Below are 20127 nucleotides of genomic sequence, written 5' to 3' on the forward strand. Positions count from 1 at the left end.
CATAGATCATTGTGATAAATGTATTTTATCTTCATATTTCATTGTAGTTGTCAAGAATTCTTGCCAAGTCATAAATGCTAAGTAAACCAGGGCAAGAATTGGATAAAGTACAGGTAGAGTCAGTTAGAGTCACATTTGGTATCAACAAAAAGTGTTACCTTTGTCCTGATTATTTTCTTCATTTTATTAAGTAGGTTAGGGAAATTGGATGGGGATGGGCATGCCAACCTTTTATTCTTCCTTCATTGTGTATATGTAGGTAAGAGAGGGAGAGACAGAGAGAGACAGATAAATTGATAAAATTTTAAAGATCATTTTTGTTCCGTTGTATTTTGTGAGTTTAAATTTCGGTGTTCAAAATGTACTAGTTTCCTCTAGGATACAAGGGCTTTCAGAAGGTTGATGAATTAAAATGCAGCTTATCAAAGTGGCAAGATATGAGGGAAATGATCATTTGCAAAATAAAGTATGGATTAGGAAGGAGGGAGAAAGGCAGTTGGAATGATTTTTCAAGGGGAGAATGAAAGTTCCGTGACTAATGAGAAAACAATCACAGTTCCTTTCCATGCTTCGTAGAACCACCTGTCCGTCATCTTTTTTTTCTCATTCTTGGAACTGAGTATGTAGGGAAGGGAGAAGTAGTGGCGCTGAGCTTCCTTCAGCAGATGAAGGGACCAGAGGCAACCTGAAGCTTCTATCCAACCACTTCGCTTCCATCTGTCCTGTTCCTTCTCCTGAAATGGCTCCTGAAATGGTCTACTAAGACTCTATCTCAAAGCCTTAGTTCAAATAGCTGCCTCCTTTATAACACTTTCTTTGATCACTTTTGCCAAAGCGACCTCACGCCGGTTCTACAGAACTAGTAATGGACTCTCTACAATGCTCTCTTTGGACAGGCTTTTTGTTCTCCCTCTCCCTGCCAAAAATAAAACAAGCCAAAAAACAACACTCTCTAGCCCTATGATCTTACGCAAATGACTTCATTTCCTTGTTCCTGGGTTTCTAAATACATAAGACTAGGGATAAAATCAGTAAATCATAGGGTGGTTTTGAGACTTACATGAGTGAATCACCATAAAGTGAATAATGCAGGTGAAGAGATTGATAGGTGCTCCAGAACTAGGAGGAGATATTGGGCATTTTTCCTGCCTCCTGCCCCCAGCGAGCACATACTAGTTTCCCCTCCTGAGCTCAGCCTTTCACTCTGCGCAGTGATGGACGACGTCGCCCTCTGTGCAAACTATTGCGGTAAGTACTGCAGAGCCCTCAAAGATCCCCGACACCATTACCATCATAATCCTTTGGAAGAGATCAAACAGATCACTGGGTTGAAGGAACAAAATACTCATTAGAAAATTAGAAGCAAACTTCTGGAGAGAGTTCAACGATGGATAAATCCGTGGTTCCACCATAGCTTGATGATGAGAATTCCCAGGGGCGAAGATTCTGAACCAGTAAACAAGAATCTCTGGTCTGTAGCCGAGGAAGTGCAAGTGATTCTGATGATCATTCAAGTGGGAAACTTCAAGAATAGTTACATATGGTTGGAGATAAAGGCTTTCCGTTAAAACTAATTTTGGCCGGAGTAGGCACCCTTTTTGTAAGAATTAGGATAGAAGAGAGTGATGTCATTTTAAAAAACATAAGGGACTAAGATGAAGGGACCAGAGACAACCTGAGGTTTCATCCTACAACCATCAGGCTTCCATTGGCGTAATCATCTCAATAAAGTAGGCAATAAGATTCTCCACTAAGAACAAGACAGGTGGAAGGCAGTTCAGAGTTTGGGAAATGTAAAGAATATTGGGAGAGTTGCTATGGTGATATGTTACAGGGCTAAACGAGAGGTAAATTAAACGGAGGGTCAATATCCTGACTGGAATTTCCAAATCCAGCCAATGCCTGAGTTAGGATCATTCTCAAGTCCCCAAAAGCTCATAGAAATAAAAATGCACTGATACTATCAATAAAGGTAGATTTTTAATATTATCCCAAACAAAAGTAATGTAAATTCTGAGTATCATCTGACAACATCCTTTCTTCTGCCCAGTACAAAAATTAAAATGTGATCTCATGAAACATCCAGGCGTCAGATTCTCATAAATAACAACAGATCTACCCATTGCACTCTCGGCTGATCTGTGGATCTGTGGCTAGCTGAAGAATCCATGAACTCGGGGCACCTGGGTGGCTCAGTGGGCTAAGCCTCTGCCTTCAGCTCAGGTCATGGTCTCAGGATCCTGGGTCTCAGGGCCCTGCATCCGGCTCTCTGTGCAGCAGGGAGCCTGCTTCCCCTTCTCTCTCTGCCTGACTCTCTGCCTACTTGCGATCTCTCTCTGTCAAATAAATAAATGAAATCTTTAAAAAAAAAAATCTTTAAAAAGAAAAAAGAATCCACGAACTTCCCTAGGGTGAGAGTAAGGTTTCATAATTAAGCATATGTTGGTGTTGCTTTTCTTGTATTTTTCCTTTTGGCGAAGTAAACTCTTTTATTCATCCCATTTTTCCACATCACATTCTCAGGGTCATAATGGGTCTCCCACAGTTCCAGGCGGTTATTGGTTCTTGGGCGGAAATGCTCCTGTGGCATTATTGATTGCAGCCTTCATGGGAAGGACAGTGATTGACTGTGTTGCTTCCTGGGCAGCTGTGAATTTGCTGTACGGTGACAGGTCCTTCAGTGGCCTCCTCAGTCTCAACTTGACAAGAAATCTGGAGAAGGAGCTAGCACTATTGAAATGTCGTGTCCTCACCCCACATTGTATTCTGTCCCTCAAACTAAACCCAGGTCAGTGAGAAGTCATAGTTAAGAAGATAGTAAATGATGGCACTGAAATTGAGGCTGTCCTTCTGTCTTCCTAAGTCTTCTGGCCCCTGGCTTGGCCTCCTAAAAGCTTCATGTTGTTTTCCGAGGCGCTTCACAGCTGCCTGCTTCCTCACCCACAATCTCAAATACTTCACAGTCTATTTATTTTCTTGGCCAAACTATCAGATCAGACATTTGACCTTAGGCAGCGCAATGGGTTTGGACTTAGTTGTTGTCTATGTCAGTGTTCAATTCCAAAAAGAGAAACTGGAACCCTGTAAGAAAATGGACTCTACTCTCTCATCATGGATGCACCATGTTAGTCTTTATAGTGAATATAATAATAGCTGCCTGGTATGGAGAACTTAATATCATGCTGAGCACGATGAATGCACACTACAGTTTAAGATCAGTATTACTTCATTTCCTGGACTAGAAAAAAGTGAAACTCAGAGGGATCACATTGCTTTGCCAGTACATACTCAGGAAGTAAGGAAACAAGGATTCCACCCATGTTGGTCTAACTCTATATTCATATTCTTTACTGTGACACTCTCTTCCAAAAAGCCCAGTCCTTAAACTGTTTCCTCTCCTTCACATGTCCTAAACCCTTTTCTATCCCTCACTGTCATTATTTGATTTCTCTTTGATCATATTTTATGATGCCTTTCATCCACCTGCATATTTGAAAGTAGTTTCATGAGTAGAATTCATTTCATCTATGTTTTGCTCACTAAAACACCTAGTATATTGGGTTTGTACCTTTCAACCCTATGTATCCTCATTTTTCTCTATGGATCATATCCTGATTTATCATAAGTGAAAATGGTAAAACTAACACAGGGTAGGAGAAGATGATAGAAGAGAAACTGCCACTGATGATAGAATAGATGATAGAAACTGCCATTGATTCTTGGGTGGTGGAGGGAGTGGGATGGGGGTTAGTGTTAAGACTTAATGAGCCCTGTCATCAGTTATTAGATATCATCTCTAAGAACACTGGTTACCATACTTACCATCTGCATAGCTCCAGGCAACCATTGCCCAGAACTGAAGGAGAATAGAAGGCAAAGTTTAAAAAAATTAAAAATTCAGAAACTTGAGAATTCTGACCAATGGTTTCAGGCTGTGATCAGTGACATTAAGCAATAACACTCTCTCTCCTCTCTAATCCCTAGAGATGTTCACCCCAATACCAGCTTATCTTGTTCATGCATCTTAGACAATTCTTATATATGAAAGATCCTGGGGGCTCTCCAGAGCCCTGTGGAGCATCACGGAGACTCACTGAGAAATCACTTGCTGCTTAGTGTAACAAAGAATCTAAAAGCACTCCTTATGTTTTAATTTCCTCCAATTCACGTTGCAAGTCATGCCTTACTGCAAAAACTAGATAAGAGCATAAGTCTCTTTTTTTTTTATTACAATTACATGAATATCAGTTCACTATAGTCTCATAGAGTGTAGTCTCTTCTCCTAGAAAGTGAGCTAACATGAGTCATGTTACTCGTGCTGCAAAGTGAGTCTATTTCTCACAATACCCTTGTTGCTGTGGCAGTGTGCCAATGTATTGTAGATGGAATGCTGTCACTTGCAGTGATCTCTAAAGCTTGAGTTTTGGGGCACCTGGGTGGCTCAGTCAGTTAGGCATCTGCCTTCAGCTCAGGTCGTGATCCCAGGGTTCTAGGATCAAGCCCCACATCGGGCCCCCTGCTCAGCGGGGAGCCTGCCTCTCTCTTTCTATCTGCCTCTTCCCCAGTTCATAATCTTTCTCACATTTCTCTTGCTCTCTTGCAAAAATCAATAAATAATATCTTAAAAAAAAAAACCTTGAATTTTACTTTAGTGATACTTTCATCAGAGGGTTTTATCCCTTTTACTTATCTAGAAACCAGTAGAGTGTAGTAACCACTATTCTTTACTGCCATATGCAAGGTAAAGATTCTTTACAATTTACCAATATTCTGAGCAATGGAGTTACTGACAAATATAACTAGCTATCCAAACATGGGTAAATTGCACTCCCACAAGTAGTCATCAAAGTTCTTACAAATATTTCAGATCCCCACTTAGCTAGGTTGCTTTTATTTCTAATTCACCAAGATTTGGAACAGATGTGAAAGGCTGATTATGTCAAGTTTGGGGGAAAGTAGTGAAATAGCAGGCTTCACAAATGCCTCCACTTTGTCCATAACCACATATGGTATCATCAGACCTATTTCTGAATAAAGAAACTAGCCACACAGTCTCTCTGACAGTCGTTATCAGGACTAAATGACACTCTATTTTTATCAAGCCTCTTCTCTGAGTTACTGAAGCCTCTCATACTATCATCAAGTAAGTAAACAGTGCCGTGCATAGCTCTCTTGCTATTATCACAGAAAAATTGCAAGCAGCTCGCAGGGGCTTGCACAGGAACTGTGGGAGTCAACGTATGCTTCACGACAACACACCCCTTCCGTTTCGTTTTATCTCGACACATAGACACGTGGAAAGATAGACTATTCCCTTTATATCTGTTGGTAAATTTTCTTTCTAATAATTGCTGAAAACTTCACTCCAATACACAGTCCTGCTGGTGAAGAAAATAGATACATTATCTGAGGTAATAGATAAGTCTCATTAAGAAGATGGAATAGACTAATTCCCAGCATATCTCCCATGCGTGGGAAAACTAAATGGTGAAATACAGCAGTAACACATCAATTATCTTTTCTGCATGGAGTTAGATAGGTCTCACTGCTACTTTATACTACATTTTGTAATTTTTTTATAAATAACCATTTATGTCAGAGTTTGCTGCCTCATTAAAAAAAAAAAAAAAAAGGGACAGCCAATATTTCTATTCCAAGTGAGACTTATTCTTTTAACTACTTAAGGAATCCAGGTATTCTATTTAAAATTTATGTTCCTACTGATTAACAAAGGCCCAAAGGGTGGGTGTTTGTTATTAGCCTAAAAACTAATGCTACACATCTGACAATATTACACTTTTCATGGAGACTGGCTCTAACCAGTGAAAGGAAAGCTAACTATCAGCATTCAAAATAAAGGTTTGAGAGATCCCACTTTGCTTTCAGTAGTTTGCCGTATCAGGTTATCATAGGTGAAGTACTTGAAAACAATTTCATTTCTTAAGTAGTTTAAATATCTCTCCCACGTTCTCATTTGCATAATTAGTTTTTATTAGCAAATGTTTTCTTAATATGACTGTAACATCCCAGATATAGAAATTACACATCACAGGAGTTAAATTAATGAAGTTTATAAATGAACACTTGGCTTATTAAAGGAAATGATAAAGAAGAGAGTGATTTGTTTAATTTGTGGACTGTGTAACAAAAGTAAAGCAATGACAGTAAAACACCTTGTAAATTATAAAGTGGTATCTTAAAAAGGAAAATTTTATAGTTGTACATATCCTAGTTTTTAAAAACATCCTAACTACTGGGAGGGAGAAGATGACACGTAAATTCTCTGGGTTCTGAGTCTCAGACCAGTTCTATCCCAAACATGATCCAGAGAGAGAAAGATGGAGGTCAGAAGAGAAATCCCAGGAAAACTGTTGGACAGGAAAGTCACCCGCAAATGACAGTCCTACACAAATCATGACACTTGCCTCCATGCCCTATGGTTCACAATCCATGTGTGTGAGTCTGTGTGGGCCACTATCACACAGTAACTGGAGGCCTATGCAACAGACCTTTAGTTCTCACAGTTCTGAGGCTGCAAGTCCAAAATCAAGTTTCCAGCCAGGTAAGTTTCTTTAAGAGGCAGCTGTAACAACACGCACTCCACAACGCTGGTCCTAACCTGTCCCTTGTTCCAAATTCAAGGTTTGGTGACCCTTTTGCACAGTGCCTTTCATTGCCTGGCCTCTTCCTGGACATTGAATCACATTACGGTAGAATTACACAGGAAGGCGATTACAGATAATCATCTAAGAGACGACTGTTTTTTTTTTCCCCCATTTATAGAAACATTATAGCGTGTTCAGATTCATAATGGAAAGGAATTAGAAAGATGAATTCACATTTTAAAATGTCTGCAGTGAACAGACTGTTTTTGTATGGGTCTAGTCACTTGGAGGAAAGTTTATGTGATGTTACTGTCTTAACACTCTTTATTAAAAAATTGGAAATACTTCCAGCAGAGTCAGAATAATACTAAATGTAATACAATACACCTGGAAAGTTAGAATATAATTTTTTAAAAGGACTTTAGACTGTCCATCTATGAAAATATAGGTAAAGCGTAGTAAAATTACTTTCCTAAAGTTGTACTATTACTATTATCAATGATCTAACTCTTGCCAGAGAATTTTAATTGGTTACATTGACTTTGTCCACCATCTTGAGTACAAATAGACCCTAAGGTGGGGTTTTTTTGTGTGTTTTTTTTTTAAACCTATGTCGTTATATATATCCTCCAAACCAGACGATGTTTGTATCATTTAAAAATTCTCATCGTAGAGTACCTACTACTCTAACAGCTCTTAGAATAATGAATTCCTTCTGCATATTTAAACTGTTAGTCAACTTATAAAAAGTTCAGTGCTTACGCAGATGTTCTGAGAATATTTGTTCATTCGGAAGTTTCCTTCTCCATAATCTTCTCTCTCCTAATGCTGTGCCAAAGATCTTTATCATGATATTTATCCACTTACCCATAGCACAAACTTTAAGATCCCACTTATTTTAAGGTTTAGTTGTCAGACTCAAAGATATCCATAAAATATAAAATAGCCATAAAATGTGTATAACACGCTAAGCAAAAAAAGTTTGACTTTATGGCCCTCTTTCATAAACATGTTTGAAAGGTCTGCCTAAGAAGATTTCGTATTGCCTGAAGAGTGACTGTTAGCAGAGATGGTCACTGCCAGTTTCTCACTGAAGAAGGAAGGAATTTTTCCTCTTTACCCTATAACCCAAATATCACACTGAGCTTAAGGATGAAGCTGACATTTTAAAAGATCACCAAAAGTGTTCTCTTTCCAATTGCAATTATGCCCTCCATCTCCGTGGGAGCCATCGTCAGGGTCTTTTCAGCTCTCTAGCATCTTTCTGGCCTGCTTTCATTATCCTGATTATCTAGTCATTTGCCGCCCAGCACTCATTTTATGAAAGATCATGTCTGCCATTTCTATAATGAGTGCTTGACTTTTACTGCCAGCATAAACACATAAAATATATAATAATTAAAGTTCACTAGTCACCAAAGTCTTGAGATCCATCATGTTGCTAATTTGATTTTTCAAGCAATTGCTTCTCTGTGAACGAGGCTGATTTTGCCCTCTTAGGCGTCGCAAGACCTGTGATCAAAGGGGCTGACTCTAACCCTGAAGGATCAGTCTGAATGGGCACCATATACCAGGTTTCAGGCTCATTGTCAAAGAATGACACATCTATAAAGTCGAATGATTTTTTTAGAGCCAAGGAAAATCTCATCAACAGTTGAACCTAAAAATTGTTTTAAATGTTGCACATCTTTCAAAATAGTTAAGTGCTATTTAATGAATATTTACCTTTTACGGGTTACTGTTTAAACTAAGGAAAAAGTTCACTGGGATAACTATGGAAGTTTGCATCACAGAGATTGAAACTTCACAATATGTTGACTTACGTTGGGTAAGGATAAGGTTTCAAAACACCACTTCCTTATTTTGAACACACTGCCTTGTTTTGATAATGTTGGCAAAGCCCCCTGAGTGCTTCATGGTAATGAATTCATCTGACGTTTATTCTAATCACACAGAGATTAATGAACTCATGTGATATTCATGGGGCTCTCCGGAGACATCAGGATGTATTACACAAAGTGTTACATTTGTGAATGGATACAATGGAATACCTGTTACCCAAGAAACTTGAGTCGTCAAATCCTTAGTTAATAAAGCAGCAGGAACTGAAGAGGCAGCATCCATTTATAGTGGTTTTTTTCAGGGAATAATAAAGACCTTGACAATGCATTCGAGAAAAGAAAATAGTGCAGAAGCCAGAAGACCTCGGTTTGAGAGCCGACTGGATCAATTACCAGCCTTGTGGCCTTGGGAAATTTTCTTCACCTCTTAGCCTCAATCTTCCCAGCTTTAAAATGAGAATTTAATAACATCAGCCTTTTTAAAGCCCTTTACAGGACTAAGGAGTGGGGGAGGAGTGGTGCGATCAATCAATCAATCAATCAATCAATATAATTCTCCCTCACGAGGTTATCTTAAGAAGTAAATAAAATGGTGTGCAGTGTTTCTGATAAGTGCTTCTAAACTTTGTGACATTTGCATGCATTTACTATTGCCTTTCCTTTGGGAAATAGATTGTCTGGAGAAAGTTTACAGTTTATTTCCCATACACAGAAAAATGGATGCCTTAGGAAGACATCACTTTGTACATAAAGACATGGACACTATTTTCTTAATAAGAAAAGCAGGTCCGACCAATTAAACGGGTTACTGGACTATCTTTTTTAAATCTGATGGTGAGATATCAGGTTTGAAGCAATACAGGGAACTTCTCTTTCTTATGCAGGTCTATGACATACAACAGTCTTCCAGCAATAACTAAATGTATAATTAACTCCAGTTCTGTTGAGTCTGCCCTGGAGGGGGAGCGGGGCAGGTCACTTCACCTCACTAGACAGGAGTCAAATATGATCTCATCTCCCAGACCCCTTCTAGTACCAACATGCTGTCATTCTCATACAGCATCCATAGTAATTCTTTACCAACCTGAACAAACTTCTCGTTAGTTTATAGCACTTCTAGTCACACATGGTTAAAACCATTCTTATATCTTTTGATTAAAAGAAACCCCCCTGGGGCATCTGGAGGGATCAGTTGGTTGAGTGTCTGATTCTCAATTTTGGCTCAAGTCAGGATTTCCTGGGATCGAGCCCCACATCAGGCTCCCTGCTCAGCCAGGAGTCCCTCTGCCCCTCGCCCACACTTGTGCTCTCTTTTGTGTGCACTCTGCTCTCCCTTTCTCTCTCAAATAAATAAATAAATCTTTAAAAAATAATAAAAGGAACCCCACCTCTTCTGCTTCAGTCAGTTGTCTTACCCATTCTCAGTAAATCATAGCCACTGCCTGAAATTTCTCTTAGTATAATCTTTGTTCACATCCCTCTGATTTCAAGATAAAACTTCCATCACCTAGAAAATGATTCAGCAAATAAAGAGCTCAGAAGACAAACACCACCTGATCTCAAATAATTAGGGCAGGCAGTCTTTTGGCGTATAGGCGGTCCCAGTCTCAGAGTGTAGGTCCAGAAGTATGTTCCAGGAGAATCAGAAAACCCAGGAAATCCAAAATTCACTTGACCTATTATACTGCCATTGTTAATATATGCTGTGTACCTCAAATGCGTTCTCAGTGTGATCAAATACAAAACCCACATATGATCACTGTACTCATTTAAAGGCGCACACATTAATAATAGGCATTACTACGTATTAATATATGTTATTAAGACAAGCTCAAAAGCACTGGGATAAGAGTCAAAATCTCTGGTTTTCAAACAGACTCCGATGCTTTCTAATGATGTAGCTTTGCCCAAGTCATTTAAGCCTTCTGAACTTCAATTCTCTGTCAGCGAAATGGAAACTTGTTGACTTCATAGAGTTATTTGCTGTGGGGCTCTAGAGCCGGCCAGCAGCTAGCCAGCAGGCCAAATGCAGCTCAGACCTGTTTCTGTAACCACAAAGGCACAGCTGACCAGGTGCCACAGAGACCTTAACATCCTGTAAGAATCAACCATCAGGCGCTTAGTTAAAATGTTCATTAACCTCTCACCTAACAAATGGTATTCATAAACCTGTTTGAAATACCATATTCATCTCTGTGAGATCTTGGGTAATCTTCGGGGACTGTATTGAAACAATGGGCATCAGCAATCAACTAGCCGGAAGAATTAGTTAAAATTCCAGTTTCAACAAAGGAAATAGCTTCTGCTAGTCTATTTTGGGTTATTTGGTATTACTGAGATATTATATGTAATCGATAAGTAGCTGTTGTATCTAATGTTACTAACCGATCATTAAGACATTTTGCTGAGGAAAAGAAAAGCCACCGATGCCTGATTCACAGCAAATGGACATAATTTACTTTTACAACTCTGATGTTGGAAGTCCCGATATCAGATATGCCAGTCAGAGCGCTGCTGTGCTTAATTGAATACTAAATCCGAGGCTTTGATAAGTGCTTTTGCCTCAGTCCAAGTTTACCTACATTTCCCAAGTCCAGAATGAAAGAAATGATGAATGAATGAACAACCTATTGAGCTGACATTTTTCTGAAAATTGTCTGCATGCTATTATTAATTCTTTCTCAGTAACCATGGAGAGGAAATTTTTGTGAGAACCCAGCAAATGAATTTAATAATGTGGGCATTCTGGGCCAAAACAGATCCACTCAGTGTGTCAAAAATACTTTTTTTTTTTTTCAGTTATTCCCGAATTTCCTTCTCAGCTTTAAGTGACGTTACACATTAATAAGTGAGGAGACTCTATCCTAAATATCTTTTTAATTTGGGTTACATGTAACTCATAAGCTTGTAACAGATCAGATCAATGTTTTTGAGATGTTAAAATGATGTTTTTCATCCTTGCCAATCTCAGTGTCAAACTGACTCAGGACTTTCAGGTTGAAGAACTGCCTGGAGGTCTCAGACCATAGAGTTTCTGTCATTTTGTAGCTAAAATTCCCTTCTACTGTGATAGACCAAGAAGGCCTCTGGAAGACAAAAAGGAAGGCTGTGCCTCTTTCTGGCCAGAGGTTTCCATCAGGGGGCAGAGGGTGGGAGAGGGTGAGGGGCGCTGGGTAGAACAGAATGCACACGCAGGGTAGAGGGGTGATACCTCCCTTACCATTAAGGTCTCTGAGGGGAGTTCTGTGGGCACACCAAGCTCTGTCCCAGGAGAGAAGACCTGGGATGGTGAGAAGTCAGAGCTGCACAGTCAGGAAAAAGCAAGGGCTCCATCTTTGGGCCCAGGCCTCTCTGGCTCCCATGACCTGTGAACGCTGAGTTAAGGCACCTGGACAGTTTTTGGAGCCCTCTGCAGTGAGTGTGACAAGGTGGCAACACAGTAGTACCTGAAGGCGGAGAAAGAGTCAGGGGCTGGATGAAGAAAATGGCAGAAGCGGAGAAAGACATACAGTGCCCCAGAGGTCAACAGAGAGGAGCCCACAAGCCGTAAGGGAACAGAGAAAGACGTTAGCCAACGTTAGGGACTTAAATCCTCCGCCCACTTTAGCAATAGTCACCAATCCGTATCTAAGGGCTGAACCCATCACACATAAAAGGAGAACTGCCAGAGCCATCCAAGGACCAGCAAGAAGCCAGCAGCTCCTTCCCCACAGGCCTCCCCTTATAACCCCCTACTCCAATGTAGGGGGTATAATACCCTTTATAAATTCTGATGCCATCTTGGAAAAAAGCAAGGAAAAGGCAAGGAATCAGAAGTCTTGAGTAATTCTTGAGCTAAAGCTAGAGACATATTAAATTATTAGATCAGATTAAATTTTAAATCATATTGAGCTAATTTTAGTTTTGTTCCCACCGCTCAGCGGGCCCAGTCTTCCTGAGGAAGATCAATTAAGTTATGGAGAAAAAGTACATTTTCTTTGCACACCCAAATTGTTGTATGAATTGCAATCACTCTACAATTACATTGTTTGGTTTAGAAGAAACCTATTGATAACAGTTTTACTTAGAGTCTAACAAATCTGTGAAACTAAAAGAGAGAGCTTTTCTCTAAATAGTTACATATTAGAGGTTATGTAGGGTAACAGGGGAATGTGTTGGAAGACAGTACTGAACTCTAGCCCTAACTAGAGAATTTACTGTTAGTCACTAAAAAAGTCATCTTGTCTCTACAACAGCACTTCCCAACAGATGTATCGTAGATGAGGTACTAGAATATCACTAAAATATTGATCCCTTCAGCCTTCAAAACAGCCGAAGCAGAGCCAGGAGTGGCTGGAGCCCCCTGACTTGCAGCTCACGCTACCCCAGTGTGATACATAAATTATTTTTTGTGGGTTGAATGGGATAATTTGGGGCAATTATTGTCCTATATGATTCCGTTTCTCCTCCATAGAATGAGTGGAGGGGGGAGTGGAGAGATTTGATGATGTCTTCTGTCATTTCTATTCTAGTAGTTGATGCTTCTGTGAATGTGGGGGAAGAACTCCAACTGCAGAAAGTGTCACAGGAGCTCCTACATACATGGCCCGAAAACAAAAATTTCTGTACTTAAGTGTTTAAACCCTCTGATTACCTCTAGATTTGTTCCCAGAAGAAACAATCAAAAAGTCAGGTGTCATTTTTCTCAGTTTAACCAGTATCGTTTTTACAGTTCAGCAGAGATTTACCTGTGGGTAAGAAAATTAGAAAAGAGGGGCACCTGGGTGGCTCAGTGGGTTAAGCCTCTGCCTTCGGCTCAGGTTATGATCTCAGGGTCATGGGACCAAGGCCCACATCGAGCCCCATATCAGGCTCCTTGCTCAGCGGGGAGCCTGCTTCCCCCTCTCTCTCTGCCTGCTTCTCTGCCTACTTGTGATCTCTTTCTCTGTCAAATAAATTTTTTAAAAAAGAAAGAAAGAAAATTAGAAAAGAATCTATAGACTACATTGGTATTTAAAGGCAAAATCAAAGTTGCCTAAGTGGGATCAGAAATTTGCATTCATCTTTCAGTAACCTGTTTTGTTATAAATTAATTTGAAAATCAATTTCCAGAGCAGCAATTAAGAATAGTAAATGATCAATAATTAGAGTAATTCTCACACACGAATGAGGTTGTTTTATCTTCAAAGTAAGTAAAAAGCTTTTCAAGATGAACACCTCAAACTTGTTGAATATTTTTATTTGAATATGAAAGAAGGCTCTTCTGCTTCTCTACTCACTTCCCCTGAAATTTGCTCATTTATATCAATAAAGAATTCAATGCATGCAGAATTGATCTATTAGCCATTTTCAAATTGAAGTTAGCTTTTATGGACTGCTAAGGTTTTTGTGTTCAATGGGATGACAAATGTTTTAATACTTTTGGACAGAAAAAGGAAATGCAATGTTCTTGTCAGTGAATCAATCATTTACTGATTCCTCTGGGAATATAGCTCTCCATTAAGAAATATGTACAGAACAGGTCCAAAGAAAGAATGGTTGTCACACACCCTGATTATAATAATTCTAGCTTTCAAGTTGTTGTAGCCTACAAAGCGGCAAGTAATGATCAAGGTGCTTTTGTTTTCGGCTTCATGAATTTTCACAACGACTCTCAAAAGTGCTAAAGTATGGCTCTCAGCACTCTGGAGTGAAAATGGCAGGAATTTTTCTGACTACATTCCAAGAAGAGTTTTCATTCATCTAATTGTTCACCAAGGCCTAATGTCCAACTTCCTTTCTAATAGTTACAGCTCTGAGAAGTTTATACTTGACACCTTTCAGACCCACCACTTTGCTGTCAAGGCAGAAATATTGTTCTCTGTGAGCAAAGACTGCCATCTAGTGGAAATTGTAAATACAGCAAAAACAATCATTCCACGGAACTAAAAATCTGCACACATTAAGAACTGTGCAACTAGATTCTTGCAATGTTATACATACACACACACACTCGCATCAGTGATGCTCATAATTAAAATACAGAACTTTCCTTTAGGTATGATTCAAGTTTCATTTAAAGATGCCAGTGCTTTTGAACATTTGAAATATATTATATCTTCATTTATTATATAAGGGCTCATCCAATTTGTCTTTAAGGCAGTGCATTAGATTTTGCTAAGCTTCCTTTATCTTGTACTTAAATAGGTTTTTGTTAAAAGGCAAAAGGGAGAGTGTAGTGACACTTTTCTAATGGAATTTCCAGGAGCATTAAATTCTGCAGCAAAAATTTACGGCAGAACTCTGAGCTTAGAAAATATTTTCATTCCCTTCCAACATTTCTATACCACCAACCCTGTATTCCTAGACTCTGTTGTGGGCTACTCAGAGCTTGATTGAGAGATCCTACAATCTAGTTGTTCTGCCTGTCCTCCCAAATGGGGTGTCCGTGTAATACCTCTGTGCTTTCTGAGGTCGACCATACATAAAGACATCTTTGTGGTGTGAGGACAAATAGAGAAGTCTGCTCACTCTTCCCCCACAGCAACTCCTACCCCCCAGCTTGCTGAACCTAAAAGTTCCACAATTAAATGAATTCTTTGGATTTAAGGCCCTTTACTCCTATTAGCATCAAAATGGGTGTCATAGAGTATGTGTGTATACCTCAATCATTTTTAAAACCAAATCATTCTAACTGGTGTAAGGTGATATCTCAATGTGGTTTTAATTTGAATCTCCCTGAGGGCTAATGATGATGAACATTTTTTCATCAAGCAGAGAGAGTCAATTATCATATGGTTTCACTTATTTGTGGAGCATAACAAATATCATGGAGGACATGGGGAGTTAGAGAGGAGAAGGGTGTTGGGGTAAATTGGAAGGGGAGGTGAATCATGAGAGGCTATGGACTCTGAAAAACAATCTGAGGGGTTTGAAGTGGCGGGGGTGTGGGAGGTTGGGGTACCAGGTGGTGGGTATTATAGAGGGCACGGATTGCATGGATCACTGGGTGTGGTGAAAAAATAATGAATACTGTTTTTCTGAAAATAAATAAATTGAAAAAATAAAAAAATTTTAAAAAAATCATTTTTCAGGTATAGAAATGATAGGGACACGTTGTGACACCAGATGCCACTGAGGAGACAGAGTAGGCAATTACTGGTTCCTGAATGAACAGGGGAATGAATGAAAGAATAAATTAACATGAAACAGTATCCCACTGTTGCTCAGGCCATTTTGGCTGAATGTGCAGTGTGGTTTAACATAAATTTCCTCCCCAAAACAATACCCGGCATGAGACCACTCTCTAAATATTTATTGACTGGATAGATTAATAAGAAGGAGTGGAATAAGTTAGAAAATTGCATCAGCGATAAGAAAAAGTAGAATCTGAGGGCAACATCCTTTCATCAAAACCATGTTGAACATATCCAATCAATAAATACTTCCTGGGGCGCCTGGGGGGCTCAGTGGGTTAAAGCCTCTGCTTTCGGCTCAGGTCATGATCCCAGGGTCCTGGGATCGAGCCCCACATCGGGCTTTCTGCTCAGCGGGGAGCCTGCTTCCTCTTCTCTCTCTGCCTGCCTCTCTGCCTACTTGTGATCTCTGTCTCTGTGAAATAAATAAATAAAATCTTTAAAAAAGAAAAAGAAAAAAAAATAAATACTTCCCTGCTCTGTGTGAGGCAGGATGGAAGATGGTGAGTCCTCATTCCAGAAAGGGGAACAGACAATCAAGGAACCACAAATCATTATAAATGGTATAAGTGTTGTGAAGGGAAACTCTTCCACTTCTACAAACATCGACCTATATAGTTTGGGGAGCAGGAGGCCGGCTTGGAAATTTGGGTGCCCGTTTTGTGCCTGGGTATGTTCTCATTAAGCAAATGCTGCTGTAGTTTCCTTTTATTTCTATGTATGCCTATAATCTCAAATTCAAGAATATTCTTTTTTTAAGATTTAGTGTATTTGAGAAAGAAAGCAAGAGAGAGCTCGAACAGGGTCAGAGGCAGAGGGAGAAGCAGGCTCCCCGCTGAGCAGGGAGCCCCCAATGCGGCGCTCATTCCCAGGACCCTGGGATCATGGCCTAAGCCCAAGGCAGATGCTTAATCAAATGAGCCACCAGGCACCCCAAGAAGATTATTTTTTTCAAGATGACTAAATTTTCCCTTCAAGGTATTCAATGGTGTTCTGATTCCCCAGCGCCTTTAGGTATGCAAATAGCTAATGGGTTAGCCAACATGACTTGAATGTATTTGCAGATAAGCCAAGCAAGCAACCTTGATGCTGCGATTAAAGATTACAGATGTGTGTAATATGTAATGCAGTGCTGCTGGTTTCCATGAGTAGATGTTCCTACTATTTCTGTATCTATAGACATATGTATATATGTATGTATGTATGTATGTATGTACTTAGTGAGCTCAGTGCCTGGGGTGGGGCTCACACTCATGATCCTGAGATCAAGAATCTTATACTTTACTGACTGAGCCAGCCGAGTGCCCCACGAAGGCACTATTTCTCAAGTGTATTCTTCAAAACTCCAGCTCCATGAATTATTACTATATATTATTACAGGAGAAAAAAATGAAAAAAGAAGGAAAGTTAGGTAATTTTGAGAAATGCCGAATTAAACAAAATCAAACAAGTGTTCCTTTCCACAGGTCTTCTTAGAGCCTTTAATATGCTGACTTCTTTGTAAATGTCTGAGCGGGTGTTTCTCAAAGTTAATGCCACAAAACCCTTTTCTTGCAGAATCTCCTCTAGGAACTAGTGTCCTGTGGAACACAATTTTTAAAAATTCTGGAAATACAAATAACTCTGAGAAGAGGCAGGAATAAGGGTGAAATATAATCCATCAATATTCATAATCATCTTGGTAAATTCAATTAATCTAATTAATTGCATTTCTTGAGCAACCCTCCGAAGCAACAGAGCTTTAGACAGAGCAAAATCATAAGAAAGGAGAAGTCCAAGTTATAAGGGAAGCTCCAGTGCAATGTCCATCCTAGGATGTCAGCTGAGGCACTGGGGATGAGACCAACTCTCCCTCACAGCCCTCAGGGCTGGACTTATTCCTGGCTGACTCAGGTTGAATGTTGACCGCCGTTATCTTTTAACTCATTCTTAACATAGGGATGACATAAACAGGTAAACAGGCAATGCACCACCCAAAGAGTTATTTACTTTTTCCGAATAGACATCGTTCTTCTCTCTAAGGTTTTAAGCAGTGTCTTCCCAAATAACCCAAGACCTAGGGCAAGAGGAGAAGTAGAAGTCCATATATCCGAAGGCTATGGGCAAATTATAAGTCGAGCTAAAGACTCTTTGATAAAATATGTTCAGTCCTCTTATCTTGACAAATATACCTTCATGCCCATAGGAGGTCAGGTCTGAGTTTCTAATTTGTGACTAGCTTGGAGGATTGCACTTACCTGGTGGCCCAGCGAGACGGTCCCTGCCCCCCTCGCTTCCACCTCCAGCTCTGTCCTGCACAGTGAAGGATCACCTACAGGAAGATGTACACGCCTGAGCTCGTACATCTGAACTGAGTCCACACTCTCTGAACATCACTCTAGACACCTGCAATGGCTTTGCGGCTATGAGATCTGCCCTCAGGAAGAAATGTGTGGGATAAATTTTCCCAGGTCCTGACAGAGCTCTCTGACCATTTAGGTGGGAAATTGGTGGGAAATCCTAGGAACCCCTGAGGACGGTGCACACTCTGGACAAGTTCATGACCTTGGCCTTGGCCATTCTCACCCTGTGAGGGAGACATACCTAGGGGAGGGCCAGAGGTAGGCTGGTCTAGGGTAAAGCCTAAAGAGTATTTGGAAATGAGAATAAAACCTCTATGAAAAATCACACTTTAAAAAAGCTGCAGCTTTACAGCTGGCCCCAGACTCAGGGGGATAAAAAGGAGACAAAGAAGGGTATTTCTGACTTGAATTTAACTACTTCTAAAAGCCTCTGGTCAACTTTTCTTCTTGTTCTCCAAGGTAAGATTATTTTCCCCTTTGGCATTGAAAGGGAAACTACATCAGTTGTGTGAAAAACCAAAAATGATGTATTTTATCAACTTCAAACTTGTCCCAGGGCTTTCTCCCACACTGTGTTAAATAATAGAAGACTTTTTAATTGAATTTCTTTGTGCGTAACATATGCTGGGCGACATTCTGCCAGCATCTCGCTCTAAGCAGCAAAGTGTTCCTCATAAAAGCGTTAAGATCCAGAGCGTCCTTCTGCAGGGAGGGAGGGAACACAGAACTGTAGCAGCTTGAAGTCCCATAAAATCAGTGCCTCTGAAATGTAATTGTCAAGACACATTGCAACAAAGCAGGGGGCAGAGGGGGTATGGATATTTAGAATTATAGAATAAAATCAAAAAAATTAAGAAGAAGAACAGGAAGGAAGGAGGGAGCGAGAGAGGGTACAGAAGGGGAAGAGGACAGCCTGCGGCACGCCTCTGTCTCTAAAGTCGGAGCAGTAACGTTTTCAGGGTCCCGTCAGTCCCTCTGCAGGCTAAATCTGTCCGTTCATTTCCCCTTGACAGCCGCCATCCTTCAGCGGTGGGATTATAAATGGTTGTGTTGTGGGCCGAGGCAATAACGAAGTCTGCACTAACACACGGCTGTGTCCTTTTTCCCAAGGATCCTGGAGCTTCAGCAGAATGGTGACATGGACATCCTGAAGCACAAATGGTGGCCCAAGAATGGCCAGTGTGACCTGTACTCCTCAGTGGACACAAAGCAGAAAGGAGGTGCCCTGGACATAAAGAGCTTTGCAGGAGTCTTTTGTATCCTGGCGGCTGGAATTGTCCTCTCCTGCTTTATAGCCATGCTGGAGACGTGGTGGAACAAGAGGAAAGGCTCCCGGGTCCCATCGAAAGAGGTACTTGATTGAGCGCTTCCGTGCTCAGTGGAGCCAACAAGTGGGTGGTCTTTCCAGGGAGGGTAATCACCAGGAAGGGGATAATGGGTTGGGGGTGGTCCTTGTTTCTTCTTACCTGGAATATTGAAAATGAATTATTGATGAAATATAAAAACCAATAATGCCAATACCTATGACCATTTTAGGACATCCCAGATAAATAAAGAAGAGACTTGCAGTGTTTGAAAAGACTCATTTCATGTGCCATCAAGGGCTTTAAAATTCTGCCAAATCTCAGGGTAGACTTTCATTCAGTGATTTTCTTAAAGAGTGATTCCCTTGAATTCCAGTCCACAAAGATGCTTGTCATCTTATTTCAATAAGTTGCTTAACTTACAGGTCAATTACTTGTATCTCTAAGATTCAGTCTAGACTATACAATGCCATAGGAAAATAATCAGAATTTGTCTCTTTACCCCCAGTGGCTCCTTCCCTCTATCTGTATGTAGACCTATAGAAGGGATTGTATGTGTTTAGTTCCTTGATGGCTCTAAGCTTAATAAATTAAATCCATAGAGTAGAATCATCCAGGATTAAATTTTTAATAAAATAAAATTAAAATTTTTTCAGAGGTCTGGAAGAATAATTGCAGAGTTACACATAATATCTCTTTGAAAGTAGCATGTGCCTTGTTTTCATCAAAAATCATGGAATTTACAAATTAGCAGAGAAAATATGAAGTTAAAATAAATTGCTTTTAACTTATCTTTTTTCTACTGGACCAAAAAGGTGAAAAAAAAAATGTTAATAATGAAATCCTATTCATTCACAAATTGAAATGGAAAACGACCTGAA

At 40.0% G+C, this 20127-nt stretch overlaps 1 protein-coding gene across 2 annotated transcripts in view; it reads left to right on the forward strand.

Annotated features, from left to right (window-relative positions):
* GRID2 (glutamate ionotropic receptor delta type subunit 2) overlaps positions 1-20127 on the forward strand; it is a 1483500-nt gene that overhangs the window by 1433719 nt on the left and 29654 nt on the right. For both annotated transcript variants that reach the window (XM_004756063.3, XM_004756062.2), the window contains exon 15: positions 19053-19293. In XM_004756063.3, coding sequence (XP_004756120.1) covers positions 19053-19293 — 241 coding nt within the window. The remainder of the gene's footprint in view (positions 1-19052; positions 19294-20127) is intronic.

The sequence above is a fragment of the Mustela putorius genome, unplaced genomic scaffold (assembly GCF_011764305.1).
Source record: "Mustela putorius furo isolate JIRA1106 unplaced genomic scaffold, ASM1176430v1.1 tig00003871_pilon_pilon_pilon, whole genome shotgun sequence".
NCBI lineage: Eukaryota > Metazoa > Chordata > Mammalia > Carnivora > Mustelidae > Mustela > Mustela putorius.